This window comes from Drosophila takahashii, chromosome 2L (assembly GCF_030179915.1).
Source record: "Drosophila takahashii strain IR98-3 E-12201 chromosome 2L, DtakHiC1v2, whole genome shotgun sequence".
NCBI classification, from domain to species: Eukaryota; Metazoa; Arthropoda; class Insecta; order Diptera; family Drosophilidae; genus Drosophila; species Drosophila takahashii.
The window spans coordinates 23610961-23631780 of NC_091678.1; the positions used below are offsets into that span (position 1 = coordinate 23610961).

A 20820-nucleotide genomic window follows, 5' to 3' on the forward strand; every position below is an offset into this window, starting at 1 on the left:
GTCACTAAATGTTAATAAATGTACTCTTAAGTTTTGATATACTAATTCAAAATCCTTTTGCAAATATAATATTGATTATAATCCAATAACGACTGTATTAGACCATTGTTTGCCAATAATAAATTTTGCTGAGTTTACTCTTGTGCTAACCCCAACAAAACAAACAACACAAAACAACAACACAACAATCGACGAATCTAAACGACAACTTCCATTGACCGTTTTTCAGTTGATGGACACAGATGGATGGGATTACCAGACCAGTCGACTACCTTTGTTTACTTGGCCATCAGCTAAACGACAGGACAATTCCCCCAAGGACCAAGGAGCAGGATCGAATCCATCTCGGGTTACCGCACTCACCGATGGTGGCTATGTTGAAGATGGTCCCGACCACCGCCATCAGCAGGATGGTGCCCAGGTTGTCGAAGAACAATCGATTGGGCATAAAGTAGCCTGCGTCCAGGATAATCGGGGGCAGCATATAGAAGAAGAAGGTGTTCGGGGTCAGAGGGGAGACGGCGACATCGGTGCAAAAATAGAGCACCACCCCGATGACCACGCCCACGACAATCAGCAGGCACGACTCCGGAAATATTAGATGCAGTTTGGGCGTCATGTGGAAACCTGAAATAAATTGTAAAATATTTAGACTTTCCTTATAGATAAACACGGAAAATTCTGCAACGCAATTGCTTATGAAATCGTGGGAACTGGTTGAACCGAAATATTTCCATTAATTACCGCCTGCCATAGAAACGAAAATGTTCCCATTTGATGGAAATGATGGCAAATTTGCATGCAATTTCTAGTGCCTTTTGCCTTTGATGGCGAGCCCTTTCTAGTTTATACCCTTTTGCCCTTTATACCTCACTCTCTTGACAAAATATTTTGGGTTCAAGGGCGCCGAAACGAAGGATTATTATGCTTCGTAAACAAAGCAAAATAGGGTAGGGAAAATATTCGTTGAAAATGTAAGAGCTCAATTTGCATTTTCGGTGTTTGGAATTTAATTAAGGAACTGATACGAAGCTACGAAGATACGAGGAAATAAGGAAAATAATGTGGAAATTAAAAAGCAATTATAATGTTGTTTAAAGATAAAGAAAGTCAAAAAGTCAATATAAAAACCACACTTTTGGTTGAATGGTCCATTACAATTTTAAAGGTTAAGCGTTATATAATCTACAAAATTATTATAGAACTTACTTTTAAAGCTTTTAAAAATATCAGACTCAAGGAAAGTTTAGACATGTTCCAGTTCTTATCTGGCAGCCAAAACTCTGCTTCATTTCCTCGCTAAGTGCCAATCCTCTCACTTTATAATCGACCTTCCCACTAGTTGGGTTTCTGGCCAAATGGCATTCGCAATCATTTTTCGCCTACATATTTTTGGGTCCCACTCAAAAATAGAAATTGAAATGGAAACGGGGACCCGTAAAAAAAACTTGCCAGCGTCCTTGATGGCGGAAAATGGATTTTCTCTCGCCTGCAATCAAGGTTATGGGCAGGGCTACAGATAAACCTGTCTGGCAGTGGTAAATTGCCGACATTGGGGCCAGAAATAAATAAACCAAAGCTAAAAACCTTGGTAATGAAGTCTCGTGAGGCTTGAAAGTGGTTGAGTATCAAAGTAAATGATTAATGCACCGCCTTCGGGCCCAATTGTTGCTCGGGGCGCAGGGTCAAGGCCCCATGTCCGGCGGCTTGTTGCACACATCCATCGTGGGCTTATGCAATGTCCTTCGGCCAGGACTCGCAGCCAGGCGCCCACACGGTTACGTCGCCGACTTGACGCAAATCTGCATGATGGCGTCGTAGCCGTAGTCGTAGGAATTACATAAACCATATTGATTTTGCCTGGCAACAGCAGTAGAAAAATAAAACAGACACCCACGCCCAGGAACAGACATTGTGGCTTTTCCTCCACAGGAAAAGGATTCGTGGCTGCTCTGGGGAAACCACATTTTCCGCTGATTATGCACAAGTTAAATCTACATTATTTTTACTAATTGGCCAGTTTTGTTAGGTTGAACAATGCAAATTTTAGCTTCACTTAGAAATAAGGTTGAATATCCTAAATGCAACTTCTCTTGCCATTTACAATACTTAATAATCTGCTCAAAACTAACTTTTCCTTATTTTGCATTACGCCCAAAAATACCGTAGTTTAACTCCTAATACTCGTTGTATTAAAAATACACTAGGTCCAGAAAAAAAGTGTGGTAAAAGTAATGTTATTAAATATTTAAAGTTCAAATTTTGTTGTTTAATTTCTATACTGAAAGTTTAAATACACTCAGAAAAAAAATCGCCCTTAATTTTAGAAAATCGCACGTGTTTTTAAAACGCCTTTGAATATAGAAAAATTATCTTAAGTTTATGGAAATTTGTTATTAGTTTTTTTAAAAAATGAATAAGTGGAAGAGTCGTTGAATTTTTTCTTGGATTAATGGCGATATTTTCTTGGATTAATGGCGATATTTTCCGGACTTTTTTATATATATATAACACTACCGAAAGTAATAATTTAATACTCATCTTATTAAAATATATTTGAAACTCAATAGTATAGAATTCATATACGAATACTATAGTTTCTATGATCTTTTTTTTCGGTGTATTTGATGAATAACATTTTTTTTTATTTTTTAATTCAACGTACATATTTGTTTGAGCAAAAATATAATGTTTTGATTAATTAAGGTGTGTACATTACTCACCGATTTTGGCTATGCTGGCGGACAGAATCCAGATCCCGATGATGAACGGCGTTTTTACCCGAGCGAAGTCCACGCTGGATAGGGGATACCTCTCCATCTTATGCCCTTCGCTGCCCTCCGCATCCTCGTCGCTGGATTTCAGTGGCTCGGCACGTGGCAACCTCACCGGTGGCGTTGGATCCAGGCCCACATCCACCGCATCCAGGGGCGAGGTCTGGGCCAGCTGTTTTTGGGCAGGAAGGAAGAGCGAAATAATTCAGGCATTAGCGGTTTATAATTGGCAAACACTGGGCGGGAAATTGATAAATGCGCCGTGCAAGTAAATTTCCAATACCCGCAAAGGCAAACATCAAATATTTACATGGGTGTATAAACTGCGGAAAATAAAGTCCAGACCTGATGGGTTGGGAATATCAGGGGTTGAGTTAAGCGTTCGGAAACACGCCATTGAAAATTACAATCATTTTTATCAATGACGCACTGGAACACGAAAGTGTCAGGTTTTTGTTTTAATTTTTTGAATGATTCGTCAGCGTTTCAAATTGTTACACTTAAAGTCTGGTTGAAATGTTGATCTAGGTCAGTGAGGTAAGTGAGGTAGAATGTCGGATATATGTCAGCCATTCAATGAATATTAAATTGCGTATTGGGGCTAATCGGTTGTTTACAAGTCAAGAAATCTGGGAAATAGTGGAGACTTATGTGCGCACAGACCTTTAAATGTGACGTCAAACCATTGCTAATTAATTGGGGCTTCCCAACATGCATAATTGGTTTTCGATACAAGTTCAATGATACCTATTTTTAGGGATCTTCTTGTAGCTTTCCAGAAAAAAACTTAATACGTGACGCCAAGTTACTTAATTAGTAAATCAATCTTTTGTTATAATTATGATAAGAAATCATGTGTTTGCTTCGTAGATAACTTTGGTCTTGGGCTGTATGAAATCTGACAATCCATCAGACAGTTGGCACTTTTGATAAACATTTTCACAACTCATAAATTTAAAAAAAAACAGGGAAGCTTTACACTTTTTTTAAGATGCAGTGATTGTTTTTCATATCTCTTATTAAGTTACGCCTTTTAGTTCCCACATAAACTAGTCGATATTTCATCGCTAAATACAGCAATTAAGAGTATGTTTATTACACTACGATTTGCTTTCAATTGAGCTACAGTCGAACTCCTGTAGAATGTACAATGGAAACTAAAAAAAATGTTTAAAAATCAAAGATTTTTATCAAAATTGGTTTGTTAATATTTTTGGTTTTTTTTTTCAAAGTAAAACAAAAGAATTATTAGAAAATTAACTTTTTAATCAAAATAAAAATTTAGTAAAATAAATTTATCGAAATAAATTTTTTCTTTTTATTAAATTACTATGACGCAATAGTAATTTTTCAGCGGTTGTCTACTGTAGTTCTAACCAAAATCCGGTGTTTCGGTAATTGCAATCACCTAAAGAGCTTTGCCTGCACACCGGATGTGAGGTAATGCCTGGCTTTAATGGCCGTTCAATTGGATTGTGGATTTCGCATTTTGCCGTACTCACATTTAGCTGGGTGACCGCATCCGCAATATCCTTGCCATCCTTCCCCGGGGCCACGCCCACAGCACTCGTGTTCGGCCGTCCGTGGGCGAGTCCAAGGATTAGGATGAAGCCACAGATGAGCAGCATCCTTTTGCTGAGAGTCCCCCGCCAGTCGGAGAATGTGCAGGTGGTCTTGCGATTTGCGGCTGCTGTTTGTGGTGCTGTTCGTGCTTTGGTTTCATCTCTCGGTGGTGGTGGTGCCTCTGCATCGATTTGATTCGCAATCTTGGGATTAACTAAGTCTAAGCGACTGGCTGCGTCACTGGCGAATGTACCAGATTTTGTGGTTATATTTTTGGGAGGAAAATGCGAGCTGGAGGACTGGTTCCTCCAGCAGGCTCTGCGGGCCAGATTCATCTGCTGCTGCAGCGCCGGAGTGGCACTGTCGTAATCCTGCTCCGTCAGGTTGCTCATTGTGATCTGGTATTCACTCCTTTGATCCTGGCATGCTATAGTGTCCTTCTACTTAGCCAGTTTCCTTTTAAGTTGATGTGGTTGGTTTTTGTTAACTGCAATAAAAGTAAATAAGTATTAGTAAATTCATCGAGCCTTCTTTTTTATTATCACTCTTCAAGTCGACCGACCTGCCGCAATAACCAATCGAAACTGGTTAAATCCAACGGATTGTACCAACCATGAAGCCTTCTGGCCAAAATCCATAAAATCACACATTTATATTTATTCTTATGCCACCATCGGTGTCTGGATAATTCCCTTTGAATTGGTCTTTGGGACCATTGCAAATAAAAATGTGCTAAAATCAAATCGCATATTCAATTGCCTGCGACACGTGATTTTCTAAAAACGACGCGTCGTTTATTAAAAACACTCTGTTTATTTCCAGTGTTAATTTGCAATCTATTTGCAATAAATCCAGTTAAATTCAAGAGCTTTTATTTGTCCACTTTGCAGCGGTTTGCAGACATGCTTTTTTGAGATTGAATAAAAAATTATCAGGCAATATTTGTTTTTCGAACTGGATAGATCCAGTGCTCTTAGCGCCATGCGAAATTAGCAAGTTAATACCAATGGTAAATATGGCAATAAGGCAGAGTAAACAAATATAAGTGGAACTGCCAGTTGGACTGCGATAAGATCTGATTTGTATTATTGGCGAAATTTTATTAGCAGCAGTAGCGAAAGCTTATCTATCGAGTGCGGGAGATAAAGCTCCTCAATTAAATCAATTGCGATGGTACCAGTGTCACATTCGAGATGCTGATAAATTGGAGGGCAATGTACGAGTCGATTTCTGTAATTGTTTCGACTGGAGCAATTGAATCTGTTTGTACTGCAAATTCGTCTTCTGTTTGTGCAAGTGTCGACTATCTCATTATATAAAATTGATGGCCAATTAAGGTTTATCACTCAAGGAGTCTTCTCTTACCCCATCATAATCAATTGTTCTTGGCAATGGTCGTGAAATTTCTAGGCCACCCACACAACCAATTTGGTGCAAAGTGGTGATTAGATTAACGCCCACAGAATTTCAAGTTCACTGACTTTGATTACAGCCCGTTAACAGTTGAGCAACTAACCGGCTTTAATCGAAAGTCTAACCCGATTCTCCGCAAATCTGTATGAATCAATTTCAAGTGGCATTAGTGCAAAACCGTTTGATTTAATTAATTGCTAATCAGAAGAACAGTGGAACGCATAAGAAATATTTGATTACAAATTTTGGTAAACAATTTTAATCAACTGCTTAAAATTACATGTACAAAATTGTGGTCTTTAAATTTAAATAATATGCCGATAGATAATATTAGATATCTCAAATTTAAAGTTTCATTAGGTATATTTTTTCCCATTACTCGTAGATTAAAAGTGTATATTGTATTAGTGCAAAAGTATGTAACAGGTAGATGAACGCGTTTCCAAACGAAATGTAGAAGAAATATTTCAAATCGGATCATTCGTTTAAAGTTATGAGCAAGAATTATAATTCAAGCAATCAGTTTGCTGCATGCATACTTCCAACTCAATTGCACATTTTTTAGCGGAGTAACGGGTATCCGATAGTCGAAGTACTCGACATGGTTTATTTTTGTGCCCTATTTTCAAAAGGTAACTCAAAACTTTATGACACTGAGAGGAAACTTCAGTTTTCTGTTGCGGAAAACGCTTGACTGCACCATTCTTTTAAATATCAAGTGGAATACAACTTTTTCAACGTCACTAGAAAAGTTTCATTGTTCTTGCCACACAGTTCAGAATCTTTTCCAGATATATGTACTCTCGCATTGTTGACCCAACATCTATAGCCAAAGGTCCTTGAGCTTGAACGAATTGCGCCACAATTTAATTGATTTCTTCGCACATCGCCAGCCACCGAACACCCCCGAAATGTGTTAATATTTAATTTGAGTTTACTTTATGCTTTGGGTCCGCAGAGCCCCTACACCTTGGGGTATAGACGTGAATTGGATTCGTGCCCCCGCAAAACCTCTTTCCGCCAACAACCCGCTCCATAAACTTATGTTTATTTTGGCCAGTGAGGGCGACTAATTCCCGATACAAATGTAAATATTTGAGGCGAGGTTTTCCCTCTTTCATGGCCAGAGTTCAAGTTTAGTCAGCGGAAATAATGTATTTTTAAAGGTCAAACGAATTTTGAAAAGAACTATACTATATTTGTGAAAATAACCAATTGGGAATACATATTATATGTATGATGTACATTTTGGCCAGCCACCAAGAAAAAGTTTGTGTGTGCCCACCAACCGAACGACTTTTTAGCAAAATATGGCATATTTGTGTATGAAAAAGGCAACTAAATAAATAATGCAGTCGACTAAACCTGGAATAGAAAGATTTGCATCAGAATTAAATAAGATACTGTTGTTAAAAAGAAAAATGTTGCATTTGAGGTGATTGTATAAATGAGAAGTAGAGTTGCATTTGCGGTGACTGTACTAAAAATGGGAAGTAGAGTTGCATTTTAGATGACAACCAAAAAATAGCAATCTTAAATTGGTTTCCCTTCGCTAACTTACTTTTAGTTAGGAATCGTTAAATAAAGGTATTTTTCCAGCTGTCACTTACCACCCATTAATGTCAACTTTCTTTGTTGGTTCGGGTTCCTGAACTTTGGCCCAACCGTTTTGAGGCTACGCTTTCGGCGGCAGCTAATCGATAACATGCGCCACAGGGAATATGGAAAATGCCGTCGCAGTTGCAGGGCAAAATTATTTATAAACAAATCAAAGCCAATTGATGTATGAAAAATGCAACAGAGAGTGCAGCGGTAGAATTCAAACTGGCCGAAAGCCCCACGAACCGGTTAAAGGCGATTATCCAGAATGCAAACTTGGGGACCGTAGCTGCTCAATTGGCCGAAAATGGAATCAGTGCATCTGGCAGCCAAAACAATTTGCGACTGAAAATATCGTTAAATTGTTATTATACCAATGCGCACAAGTTTATGGAAATTTCGACGATGCTAACTTAAATATTGACTGCTTACGAGCACAAAAATAAAACCATTGTCTGATCTGTCCAAATTCGATTTGCTTCCTGAGGACCCGTAAAATATTCTAATAGCCGTGAACATGTTCCGGCAAAAACAGTTTTTTATAACTGTTTCGATTTGGCTTAATTTTATTCAGTTTTTCTAGTTTAAATAAACAAACTGTTGACATATTTTATCTATCTTATCTGTTTAACAGCTTGAACAGATAGGGAAGATATTTGCATTGTTTATACTCAACGATTGGTTTTAATATCTATTGGCATTATGCAGTCAAGTTTATTATTTACTGGCACGACTTTGTTTTCTGCACCTGTGACTCTGAAAATAATTTTTTAAGTTAATTCAGTTTGTGTAACAAAGTACACAATTACTGCTTCAGTCCCAGGAAGAATCACAATTGATAATTTATATAATTGCAAAACAATTTTTAAATTCAAAGTTCACAATAATTGCGAATTCCTACAATAAATTAAATTAATTGTTAACTCAACCAAAATGTTCTAAGCCATTTTTTTGCACCCTTTAAATTTACTACCCGAAAATTTGCATTAAACATTCTTTATCTCAAGCCAAATTTCCATCTCATCATCATAGTTGAGAGCATTTTGGGACTTTTCCGTCATGTGCAGACCTTTTTGACCACCCAGCCAAAATAATAAATGATCATTTACATAAAAGAGTTGCAAAAGTTAATTTACATACCCAAAATAATAAATGATCATTTACATAAAAGAGTTGCAAAATTTAATTTACATACATGCGAATAAAACGAAAGCCATTAAGACAAAATCATTTTGTGTTTGCTGGAAATTGTTCACAGAATGTTGGACTAACTAACAATTGGACCCCAAAAAAAACTTCCATCGCAAATGGCTTTGAAATTGTCATTTGATGGTTCTACTTATAATTTTGAAATACATAATAGGAGGGCAGGTACCATCGAGATGGGAGATAATTTTTTTTATTCACAGTATTTTTGTAAAAACGGTACATATTATTGAATATTTTTGTATTTCAATGCAAACTAGGAATTGGTAAACCATTATATGACTAATCATTTTAGAAATTTTTTATCATTAAACAGATTTAAATTAATCCTTGTAAGATAGACTTTAACTACAAATCTAAAAATGAGTTCAAGTCAATTAATATATTAATACAGGATACATTTTTTTTTAATCCTGCCGGACGACTTTGATATTTATCTTAAAGATACCAATAAAAAAACCATGATATTATTTTTATCATTAAGACTGGTACTTTAAACGTGCCAAAGTTAAATAAACAAACGAGTAAATTAAAAAGCTCTGCTTAAGGTAAGAATTTATTGCGACTTAAAATAGCTGACCAATAAATTAAAGCCCACAGCTTAAGTAGACTTTATTTTTATCTATTATAAAGAATTTGTTTCCTAGAATTAGATCACGCTACTGATAAAATATTTCAGGCATTTGGTCAGCTCGAACGTAATTTAAAGCTTAAAAATCGATTTTCTGTGTTTTTCGTTTAATTTTTAAATTGATTTTTTGGTAATAGCAAAAACTACTTGAGATAGAGCAACTGATAACAAGCCAAAATAGATTTTACAAATGCCACTGTATATGGTTTACAACAAAAGGCATTATTTTGGTCAAGGTCTAATGGATGTAGACTCATCATAAATCGAATATTTCATTGTCAAACAAGGACATGTCAAATTTTATCAGATAAAAAGATTACAAATGAGCATTGGTATTCATAGTATTTATTGCTAATGATATGCATTGGCCAGCAGGTAAATACGTTTCATGGAACTTTGAATCATGAAGCACAGAAAATGAAGCTCAACTATAATTGAAATTGATTGTTCTTTAACAAAAATGTTTTCCTAGAAAGTAATTTTTATAGGAATTCACGTCACCTTCTGTTGTGTCATACCTTAAAGAGTTACCCATTAATGATATCATGTTTACAACAATGCTACTGACCAGTTCCTACACAGGTAAATGGCTTATAATTAACACAACACGTTAGATAACAATTGAATAATGTTTACACATATTTTCATAGATAAATCGGTGCGATATCTGTGTCTGCCCATATCTTAATTTATTGGCTGATAATTGATAATGAAATCAACTTGATTGACGATTTAATTCCACTAGCACATTTTTTTGACAGGCCTGTGTGGAAAAGCCCAGTGTAGATTTATTTATATAGGCGTTATATACATGCGACTATAAATATTTGTTTATGCATGCTTGAATATAAAAAACTTGTTTTTTGACTGATCAAGCGAAGGCGGACGTTATATATTAAGCTTACATATATATTTACTCAGAACGTTTAGAAAAATATTTAGAATTTTTCCAAGAGTAAACGAATTTTATTTTTTTAAAACTTTTAATTCACTTCAAAAATAGGTTTTAAAGTTGCGAAATTCTCGTTTAGATGAGTAAACCATTTTCTGGAATAAACACTTGAATGAAAAAGTATCAGAAGAATGCAATTTTTAGATCTTGCAATACTAGATTCTAAAATAAGATGAGTCAGTAGAAAACATTAGGTTTGAGCAAAGCAAGAGACATGACAATATGTTGCCATGCTGATCCACGTTATCAGGTTGGCAACAACAAAATATGTTGACCAAACAGCAACAATTACAAATGTTTTCTATGTACTACATAAGTACACATGTAGATGTGGGCATTTCGGAATGCAAAATGGGAACAAATAAGTAGAGCAAAACGAATGGAGAAGTGAAAACAGGGGAAATGACTGAGCCGGCAAAAGACCGAAATAACCTCAAGTACACTTTCCGTAGACGTAAAAAATAAATAATAGAGGAAAGACGCTGTTGTTGAAATCGTGAAATAATATAGAAGAAGGTCTATAAATACACGAAGAATACATATGTGTGTATACATACACGTGAATGGCCGCAAATATTTATTTTACATTTTTTGAACCAATATCTACATTGGAAAAAGTATCTTAAAGATTTAAATTTTTGTAAAAGATACAATATCTTAAAGATGCTTTTTATAAAATGTTTAAATTTTACCATTTTCTTTAAAAATCATGAGTCGAAAATTGTTTCTCAATGCCAAAATGTATCTTAAATATACCTCTCCTACAAAAATTAACAACTTTAAAAAGTATTTTATGAAGAAAAATAACACCTAAAAATTATTTTAGAATTCCATGAGAATTCCCCTTAAAAATATATACATTTTGAACATGAGTATGATTTGTTTTCTGTGTAGATATACCAACTTTACGCACGTTTTTCTTGTTCTTTCTTCGTTTTCCTTTTCCGTAACAAATCAGCCGGCAGCTGTTATTTCTCTTCCACTATTTTTCGCACTCTTTCGCGCCCACTCTCTCCTCTGCTCTCCTTCCTTTCTATCACTCTCTCTCCGCTTCCGATTTTGTTTTGATTCGCACTGCAGACGTGTGCAATAAATAATGATTTCTAATTTATGCCCGACAAACGGCACAATGTGCATTAATATTTATTGATGAAAAAAGGCGCACATATTTCGTTCACACACTATAAAAACACACGACATCACGAAATAAGGGAAAAACACGGCTTGCTTTCGTATCGATTTACATATTTAAACAGTTTTCCAAATCGTTTTCGAATAATTCTCAAATAAATAAATCCATTTGGCTGGGCAATGGAAATGGAAAACAAAATTCAGCGACCGGGTCGGAAAAGTAGAAACTGCTGCGCACTCTGCGGCCGAGAACTGAATGCGAGAATCGTAGGAAAATATATTTGAAAGAGCGGAGAAACCGAAATCGGCCCGATAACAGGGGTGTTCCAGCGCTAACAGAGCGTGGGTCTGTTAACCGGCACCCACACTGGCAAAACGGCTGTTAAAGCGGAGGATGGGAAGAGGGAGAGCGGGGAAGAAAATATGCACATAAAACTAAGTGGCAAGAAAATATTGTAAAGGAAAATGTTTATTAAATATGGGTCAACCATGTAAATAGAAAACTGTATGCAGCGGGATCTATAACAACGCTCGATTGCCAGAATTCTGATAGATTTTCAAGTAAATAAATATTTCTGAGTTATTTGGCTTTTTAAAATTCCAAAATGTTTATAATTCATTTCTTTAAATAATAGTAAGTAAGTATATTTATGAGATATTTTGTTTATTTAACTTTCGATTTTTCCATTTACATTTTTGAAAAAATATTTATAGTTTTTTTTTTTAAATTACAGGTGGTTTTAATGGAGAATAATTATCGTAAAATAAATTAGCCATTTATTATTCAAGAATTTATTATCCGGGAAGTCAGGTGTAGTACACTGGCACTTTTGACACTGAGAAAGCCGAGATCGACAGACGGTTAAAATAACCAAGTCGATTTATTTTCTAATCCTTTCTTGTTTATAAAAAAAAGCTCTGTAAATCCCCTTTAATTATACATTTGTAATGCCGTTCACTCAATGTTTTTTTTTATAAATAAAGAATTATACTACTTATCCAAGATTATTAACCCAAAACAAAACAATCCCTTCTACTAAGTACTTTCCAAAAACATTGCATATCCAAAGGAATTGATTGGATAATCCCGTCAATTAAGGGACATGCTTAAATTCAATCGGACATCGTTGGCAATTTCCTTGCATTCTTGCCCACTTTTGTGCAGTTAATTGAAATGAATAATTGAGGGAACAGAGCAAGGAGGGCAACCACAAATGGTCAGGAAAACCGAGTTTCCCGCAATGGAAATTGATTTTTTGTTTTTTTTTTTTGGTGGCATAACACGGCTGCGGGTTGAGGTCCTGTGTGCAAGGATAACAACACGATTGTAATTCCTTGATAATTGCAAAGGGCACGGAGCAAGTGAGTGTGTGCAGCACTTTCAGAGCAAACATTTCAATATCGTGGCATTTCCATTATATCGATCCAAAGTTGGCAGCTGATGGCGTGGGTGCAGCTCTTTTATCTCTGGCCTGAAAACACGATACTGAGACTGTGGAGTACACATTATCCTTGTACTTGAACGACTGCAGCTAAGTGCACGTAATTGAATCCTAAGGATGGGGGTTCATTCTGCGAAACTGCGTCGTCTGCTGCCTTGATTGGATGTCCCTAACGACGATTTTATGAATCGAGAGAGTACATTTTTACACACTAAAACCACAGGCAGGGTCACTATTGCACGGCGAAAAACTAGGAAAACCATTGTTTGAAAGTGGGGAATGAAATATAAAAGTAATTCATTTTAATTTTGTCTCAATTGTTTATCTCAAATGGGTCCAGATCATAGTTTCAGTTTGAGAAATTAAGCATAAAACTAAAAACTTCTTACTCCACGTTTCTCGCAGTGTATGTTATAACATTGCTAATGATTTCTGGAGCTGACAATGGCTAAATAATTCCGATTAGATTGGCTGTGCGGTATATAATTGGATGGGAAGCTGAGTCGTAATAAGGGAAATTTATTTCACGACGGAAATTCAATTTCTTTGCGAATACGTTATTAAAATCATTTTTAGGGGTATTTCGTTTTTTTTTTGCATAACAAATGATTAGGGAATATGGAATTTTTTAAATAAATTAAGTACATATCCAGAATCCAGTAAAAGAACAAATTTTAAACTAAAACAAGAATGGAAGCTAGCTTCGGCCAGCCGAAGCTTATATACCCTTGCAGATCATTCCTATTAATTAACAAATCGCAAAAATGTTCAATTATTTAATATTTCTCATTAATTTTCCGATCGTTCCTATGGCAGCTATATGATATAGTCGTCCGATTTTGATCAAATTAAAATTGAAATTCGGAAATATTTAAAAAGAGTCATATCCTAGAGTAGAAGATAATACAATAAAAACCAAAGAAGCTTGAATTTATTTCCTATTACTTTTCCATTAATTTTCCGATCGTTCCTATGGCAGCTATATGATATAGTAGTCCGATTTTTTAAATAATTTATTCGAAATTCAGAAATATTTAAAAAATAACATCCCCAAAAGTAGAAGGTAATATTTCAAAAAACACCGAAGCTAGAATTTTTTAAAGTTTTTTTTTCCGATTGTTCCTATGGGAGCTATAAGATATAGTTGTCCGATCCGGTCGGCTCCGACATATATACTACCTGCAATAGAAAGAAGACTTTTGCGAAAGTTTTGTATCGATAGCTCAAAAACTGAGAGACTAGTTTGCGTAGAAACAGACAGACGGACAGACGGACAGACGGACAGACGGACAGACGGACGGACAGACGGACATGGCTAGATCGACTCGTCTTGTGATGCTGATCAAGAATATATATACTTTATGGGGTCGGAAACGTCTCCTTCACTGCGTTGCAAACTTCTGACTGAAATCATAATACCCTCTGCAAGGGTATAAAAACAATGGTGATATTTAAGGCTTTGAAAAAGCATAAAGGCAATCCACAAAGTCGTTTGCAAACAAACAAAAGACCGTAAACGGAAAACCGTCAAAGTTTTCCCAAAAAGTTGTTCGCTGGAGAGCAGCAGCTAAATAAGTATAGTCAGTAGTCCCCCACTCCAGGTTCATTAGACTCGAATATTAAGTGTGTGCGGCTTAAACTTTCAGCTGGAAAACAAAGCAATAATAATAATAAAGCCCAGCAACCCCCCGAAGCTTTCTCGTCACCGCCGCCGGCTATTATGTAAGCCCCAGGCTTTTTCCAAGGACACGCCGCAGGACGAACCGAAATAGCAAATGAGACAGCTCCTCCATCACCTCGACCACCACTCATCAGACAGATAGAGACCATGGGAAATGGATTACAACAATTTTATTACATATAACACATTTGCAATGACCATGGACGAAGGACAAAGGACTCAGCTACACAGGACAGTACAGTAAATCAGGGAAAACCAACTGGGTTTCCACTTTTTTGGGGCGTGACAAGTGGACAATAGTTATGGCTTTGCCGCAACGAAAACGGAGCCAAAAACCGAATAACACGAACTACAGTGAAATCTATTTGTCAGTGGACAAAGCACTTGCGTACATTTGGTACTTTTATTACTCATAAGTTCAAAGATTCCATTTCTTTGCAATACTTTGGATACTGATAGAAAGAATAAACGCCAATATTGATGACTTTAAAGTTATAAAAGTTGTACATTTTTTATTTGTAATTTTAAGGTAATGGATTTTTCTGAAAATTTCAGTCAAAAGTTTGCAACGCAGTGAAGGAGACGTTTCCGACCACATAAAGTATATATATTCTTGATCAGAACTAATGGCCGAGTCCATCTAGTCATGTCCGTCTGTCCGTCTGGATACTAAATCTTATGACTCCCATAAGAATAATAAAAAAAAATAGAAAGAGCATTGTAACTTTGTAGGAAAAGGGCGTATTGATTTTTGAAAATTTAAAAACAACCTTTAAAATAGGCAAACCTGCAAAAGTACATAAACTTCCGGTGGCCGAAGCTAACTTCCTTTCATGTTTTTTAAATAACTTTACATTTCGGCAACTTCTAAGCAATATTGAAAATTCTTAAGAAGTTATATTATTTTTCTGTTACAACCATAAACTGCATGACAAAGAAGGTCAACTTTGAAGTACCCATTAAACTGAAAAAAAGGCTTCTATAGCTGTCATTGTCCACATGACGGAACAAAATCATTACACATCAGCAACAACAATAAGAACAATAATACACTATGCGCTTGCGGTTCCTTTTGCATTATATAAAACTCCCCCACACACACACACAGCCTCCCACCGACAATGCAAGAAATGTAGCCTGCTTCTGAGAGCTGAATGCAGTTGTTATTGTTTTTGTTATTGTTCCCTGTAGTTCGCCGGGACTGGTCCCGAACTAGCGAAATCGCCATACACCGGGGGCTTGGGACTAACTCCCGTTCATACCACCCGCAATGTAAATTTCTATCCACTTTTACCACGGCATGTCCTAGGCGGTGGTCATATGGCGAAGTTCTGCATTACCTTTCGCCACAAAAGGGACCGATAGGTGGTCCCATATTATACCCCTTTTCGCCACAAAAGGGGCCACCTATCGGACCATCTATCGGACCACCTATCGGTCCCTTTTGTGGCGAAAAGGGGTATTAAATGGGACCACCTATCGGTCCCTTTTGTGGCGAAAAGGGGTATGAAATGGGGTTGGTGTTTTCAATACCAAAAAAGCTGAATGCTATGAAACTTCCCTAGAAAAAATACTTTTTGTTAAATTAATTTATTGTATTATAAGTAGACAATTTTTCTATTTTTTTAATTTATATTTATTGAACAAATTCCTCTGCTGACACGTTTTTGTTGAGTGCCTCATTGTTGTTATTATTTGATTTGGATTTATTTTTAAAAAATCGTTTCTTTTGCAATTGAATTGCCTTGGGAATCAATATTTCTGCATTACCAGATTCTGAAACAATATCTAAAAAAAAATAAGATTTTAGTGTTTTAAAATAAAATGAGAACAGAAACTAACTTCGGCAAGCCAAAGTTTTAATACCCTTGCAGCTTTCAGGAATAAAATTGTGACTAGAAAAGCATAAATATAAAATAAGAATAACCAACAGTTAAATGTAGACTTATTTCACGCTTTTGAAACTTGAACCGACAGACAGACGGACATGGTTAAATGGATTTACTTTATAGGTTTGAAAAGGTCTCCTTTACTGCGTAAAAAACTTCTGGACTAAATTATAATTCCCTCTGCATGGGTTTAAATATATATTTTAAGATTTTGTTATACAAGCCTGTTTACATCAAACCATGTTTTAAAAGTGAAAAGCAGAAAAAGACAGAAAGAAATAGGATTAAAGACAGATGGCATTCTAAGTAAATAGATTGAAATTGAATCAAGAAACTAAGTGTATTATAAAAAATACAGTTATAAAAATAACCTACCGTGAAGTGCACCATAGAAATGTGTAAAGGAGTTTACGGCTTTTTTTTCCAGAAAGGCCTTTAACATTAAATCCTACAACAAACTCATCCGTGAGAACCCTCCGCAAGTTTTTTAAACCCCCTTCTGGCAGCAACAACGATCTCATGGCTTTAATCTAAAAAGGAAGAAAATTTCACTAAAATATTTATATCAAAGAAAAAAGACTTACGTAGGAGTCCTTTGCACCACTATTTCTCCTTCTCCTCTTTAACAAATCGACGAATGTGCCTGTTGCTGTTCATGGCTAAATATCACACATTATTAGGTATTTCACTTGCACAACTCATGGTGTTACTCACCTGTTGACGACACTTCAGATCACAACAAAATATAACACTTTAAATGCACAATAAGACAAATTAAATACATGTTTACAAAATTTGGCGCAAACGTTGGGCTAGTGATGGTAGCGGGGTTGGGTAGTTATGGCAATCCGTTACGATTAATATTGCGACTACCGATATCGTATAATCGATGGCAATAAAAACATTCGCTAATATTATTTTTGTTTAGTTCTATGTATATAAAATTAGGTACTTATATATTTATTTTATATATCTAAGCACCAATAAAATCCGCTTGTTATGGAAGAAAAGAAAACGTTTTGCTACTGAACCACCGCTATTGTTAAAAATATTGCTGCAGCTAAATTGCTCATTATTAAATATAAATAATATAAAAAGAAATAAAATTCTATCATTTATTATTTTATTTTATCTCATTATCAAGTTTTTATTTTATTATTTTAACTTTTTTTAAATTTGTTTTTTATATAAACAAAATAAAGTTGTATTCGTTATTAAAATCATTATATACTTGTCAAAAATTTCATTTTACAATTTTTTTAACTCATATAGAAGTGTTCACATAGAAGTGTTCACTCTCCGATAACTCTTTTGCTCTTGTAAAAAATACACACGCCACCTATTGACCCTTAAGGGACCACTGGGTGGTCGATCCCTTTTCTACCCCGAAAGTGCCACCGGCCCCCTTGAGAACTACAGGGTTACGACCTGCAGCAGCGGCTGTGACGTAAAAATGGCGTCGGCATAGACAATTTGTTTTTGTTTAGCGTAGGCACCGTTACATGCGCAAAGGAGAGTCGAAAAAACATCTGTTTGCCGATTTTTGTGAAAGCGCGTGGGAGAGAGTAACGGTAACTTTGGGAGAGGGAGAGACGCGAGAGAGAGCTATACTTTTTTTCCTGCACCTGATGACAGAATGTTTTTTTCCGCAGGATTTATGGCTTTGGCAAAGTCAAATTCTGAAGAAAGGACAGACGAAAAGTCGGTAAACATTATACCGAATTTGCGGCTCCGTTATTATGCAATTGACATATCAATCAAAAACGCCTAAATCAATTGCTTTATTATTATGTAAGAGAGAACGGAACTTACCGTTATTTGGCTAGACACGCCTAAATTGAATTGTAATTGTTATATTTCTTATCAAGGACTTTCACCAGATTTTCGGTTTTTCTTTCAGACATTTCTAATTTTCCGTTAAAGCGTTAACGGATTTTCATCTCGATTCAGCACTATTTTAAATACACTAGCACACACAGCCCAGAATTAACTTTATTTTAATTTTTCTGCAGGTGGAGGAGGAGGCGGCGGCTGCGACGTCGACCGCAGCAGCGCTTACAGCGAACGCTTCAGAACATTAAAGTTTTGCATTAGATTCGCCGTTTTCATGTAAACGGCAAACAACTTGATGTGGTTCTTGTGGAAACTGGTGTACTTGCTGCTGAAGAACCGCCGCTGGCACATTTTCACTGCCGATTCGATGGACACGCGCTGATGACTGAATTTTCCTCGCGACGCCAGCTTTTCCAGCTCCAGCAGGACATCCGCCAGGGATGGTACACATTCCGATTGTCCTGCGATAGCTGGCTATCGGTTCGCAAAATGAACTGGTTCTACACAAGGAAAAAATTGTAACTCTATTACTATTTTCATAAATTTAGATCTGTTTATATAAATTATAAATATAAATATTCAGCTGTAAACATTAAAATACTTTTCGATTTCGCAAAGAATCGTGCAACATTTACTTAGTTTGGACATTTTTCAAGTGATAAGAATGACTTTTAAATAACTTGTGAACCAAAGAACTCTAGCTTATTTATTTCTAGTCATCGAATCATTTACAACTTTAAATTAATGTATTTGGCTTAAGTAGGTGTTCATTAAAATAAAGTTGTACTGCCAAATAAGTAGGACTTCATCCAAGTATGTATAAAACATAAATGTCGAGAATCCAAGCTGTGAAACCTTATCAGTAGGTCAGAAATAGCATACCTTTTAACCTATTTCTGAGCCCAGGAACTGAACTTGTCTCACATTTTTACTGTGCCAATGAAAAGCTACCACGAAAATAATCAGAAACGGTTTTGTTCGATAACAAACAAGGTTTATTTTATTCAATTTCATTCAAAATTAACAGTCTCCAAGCAAAACTGTCCCAAAAACCGCCTAAAATTTGTGCGCACACCCCCGAGCCGAGCGATCAAACAATCCGGGAATATAAATCAAGTGAATCAACGATTAAGTACCCGAGCCTTCGACGGCAGTGGTCAACGAAAGGAACACAAAACATTGCTTATCAAATATGGAAAGTACAGGGCGATAGAGAGCTGTGCGTCTTGGGATCGAGGGAGCCGATCTCTAGGGTATGCCTAACGTACGAACTAAACGATAAGTATACAATTAAGTCTTTTATCAAAATCACAAAATCACAAAGCAGGAAATTAACGCAAACGGATGGGGATCACAGCTTGCAGAGGCAGAACAGCAGCGGTATAAAGGCCCCGATGGCGATGAAAACGGGCAGTAGGATCGAGGAGTCGTCCATGGAGTACGGGTTCGGTTGACGGGGGCCGCTATAAGATCGCTTGGAGTCCGCGGATTGCTGGGATGGCTGATCAGGGCCCAGCTGGTCGTTTTTCTGTTCGGGCAGCTCCTCCTCGAACTCCTCGTCGTCCAGATCCTCGTCATCCTCGTCGATATCCTCGCGCTGGTTGCGCACTACCCTCTCCGCCTGACTAGCAGTCTTCTGTTCCGCAATCGGCTTGCCCTCGGCCTTGATCCTTTCACTCGCCTCGGTGCCATGCAGTCGCGGCAACTGGGAGACATCTCCTTTGAGCAGGGCAAAGGCATTGATTTTGGGATTATCCAGTGCGCCCTTGATGAAGTCCAGTCGCAGCCGGCCGTTTCGCACATCGGACACCTCGCCCTCGTAGTTCAGTCGACCATTGTTGATCTTGAAGTACACGATCTCGTCGTGGGCGGAACCCCTGCCCACCTGGTTGTAGATGTCCAGCTGACGGACCACCGTGTGCTTTCGGTTGAGGAGCACATCGAAGACCTTCTTCTGTGGCGCATCGAAGTAAACCTCGCAGAACTTCATGATCAAGGCGTAATCTCCATCGCCGTCGCTGGGTAAATCGTATCCGAAAGTGGTGGTGTGATAGCGCTCGGTCCTGTAGAGCACCTCGTCATGTTCCTGAACCCGGCCGATCATCAGCAGGTGTTTGCCGTAGTCCGAGGCGATCCCAATGCCTTTCAGGGGATCCGCATCGTATTGGACGCCATTCAAATCGGTGTGCTCATCTCCGCCAGCGTTCACGGCGTATATAACCTTAAGAGGTTCAGCAGCTCTCGAACTGACGATGAGGATGAGGACCAGGAGCAGGGGCGTCCAAGTCCTTGTACCACTTGCCCGCAAGTAGTCCCAGAAAATCCCCCTTTTCCGTGCTACGTTGCACATGTCAGCAGCAGTTGTTGTTGTTGTGGTCCGTAGTTCGCAATGCATTTTTCCTCGTTTCGAAGGCCTCCTTTTTGGCGGTTGTTCTCCCCGGTTGGAGTTCCTGGTTGGGTCCCGTCGCCTAGCTCGCTGAAGTGGTACTGCCGCGCTCTTGGGGCCGGAATAAATCCATTAACAAATTTATTTCTACACAGTGCAGCCTTTTTTGCGATGGGTTCTCAACTCGAGGAACCAGTGAACCGCGGAACCAGGGAACTGTTCTTTGGAGTTGGTATTTTGCGAGATGCGGTATTTTTATTACCTATTTAATTATATTTTGGTTTTTATAATTACGCTAATTAAAAAAACAAATCAATAAT

The 20820-nt window shown here is 37.2% G+C and overlaps 3 protein-coding genes and 1 long non-coding RNA gene across 20 annotated transcripts in view; all 4 read right to left on the reverse strand.

Annotated features, from left to right (window-relative positions):
- Nhe2 (Na[+]/H[+] hydrogen exchanger 2) overlaps positions 1-11524 on the reverse strand; it is a 28109-nt gene extending 16585 nt beyond the window's left edge. For all 17 annotated transcript variants that reach the window (XR_001770238.3, XM_017151479.3, XM_017151472.3 and 14 more), the window contains exons 1-4: positions 11052-11524; positions 4277-4824; positions 2724-2946; positions 364-627 (exon numbers count right to left, since the gene is read on the reverse strand). Coding sequence is in view for 16 of the 17 variants with exons in the window: in XM_017151479.3 (XP_017006968.2) it covers positions 364-627; positions 2724-2946; positions 4277-4729 (940 nt within the window). In the remaining variant the exon portion in view is untranslated. The remainder of the gene's footprint in view (positions 1-363; positions 628-2723; positions 2947-4276; positions 4825-11051) is intronic.
- A 4439-nt stretch (positions 11525-15963) lies between these two features.
- On the reverse strand, positions 15964-17152 carry LOC138913493 (uncharacterized). Its single transcript, XR_011419261.1, has 4 exons — positions 16996-17152; positions 16866-16940; positions 16657-16811; positions 15964-16180 (listed from the first exon to the last, which is right to left on the reverse strand). It is a non-coding gene; the product is annotated as an uncharacterized lncRNA (long non-coding RNA).
- A 1170-nt stretch (positions 17153-18322) lies between these two features.
- LOC123002922 (uncharacterized) lies at positions 18323-18566 on the reverse strand. The gene has a single exon (XM_070215468.1). It carries the CDS (start codon positions 18463-18465, stop codon positions 18337-18339), a length of 129 nt encoding a protein of 42 aa, XP_070071569.1. The 5' UTR covers positions 18466-18566; the 3' UTR covers positions 18323-18336.
- Positions 18567-19399: 833 nt separating this feature from the next.
- On the reverse strand, positions 19400-20716 carry LOC108064180 (malectin-B). Its single transcript, XM_017151586.3, has one exon. The coding sequence runs from the start codon at positions 20507-20509 to the stop codon at positions 19466-19468; it is 1044 nt and encodes a 347-aa protein (XP_017007075.2). The 5' UTR covers positions 20510-20716; the 3' UTR covers positions 19400-19465.
- Positions 20717-20820: the final 104 nt, after the last annotated feature.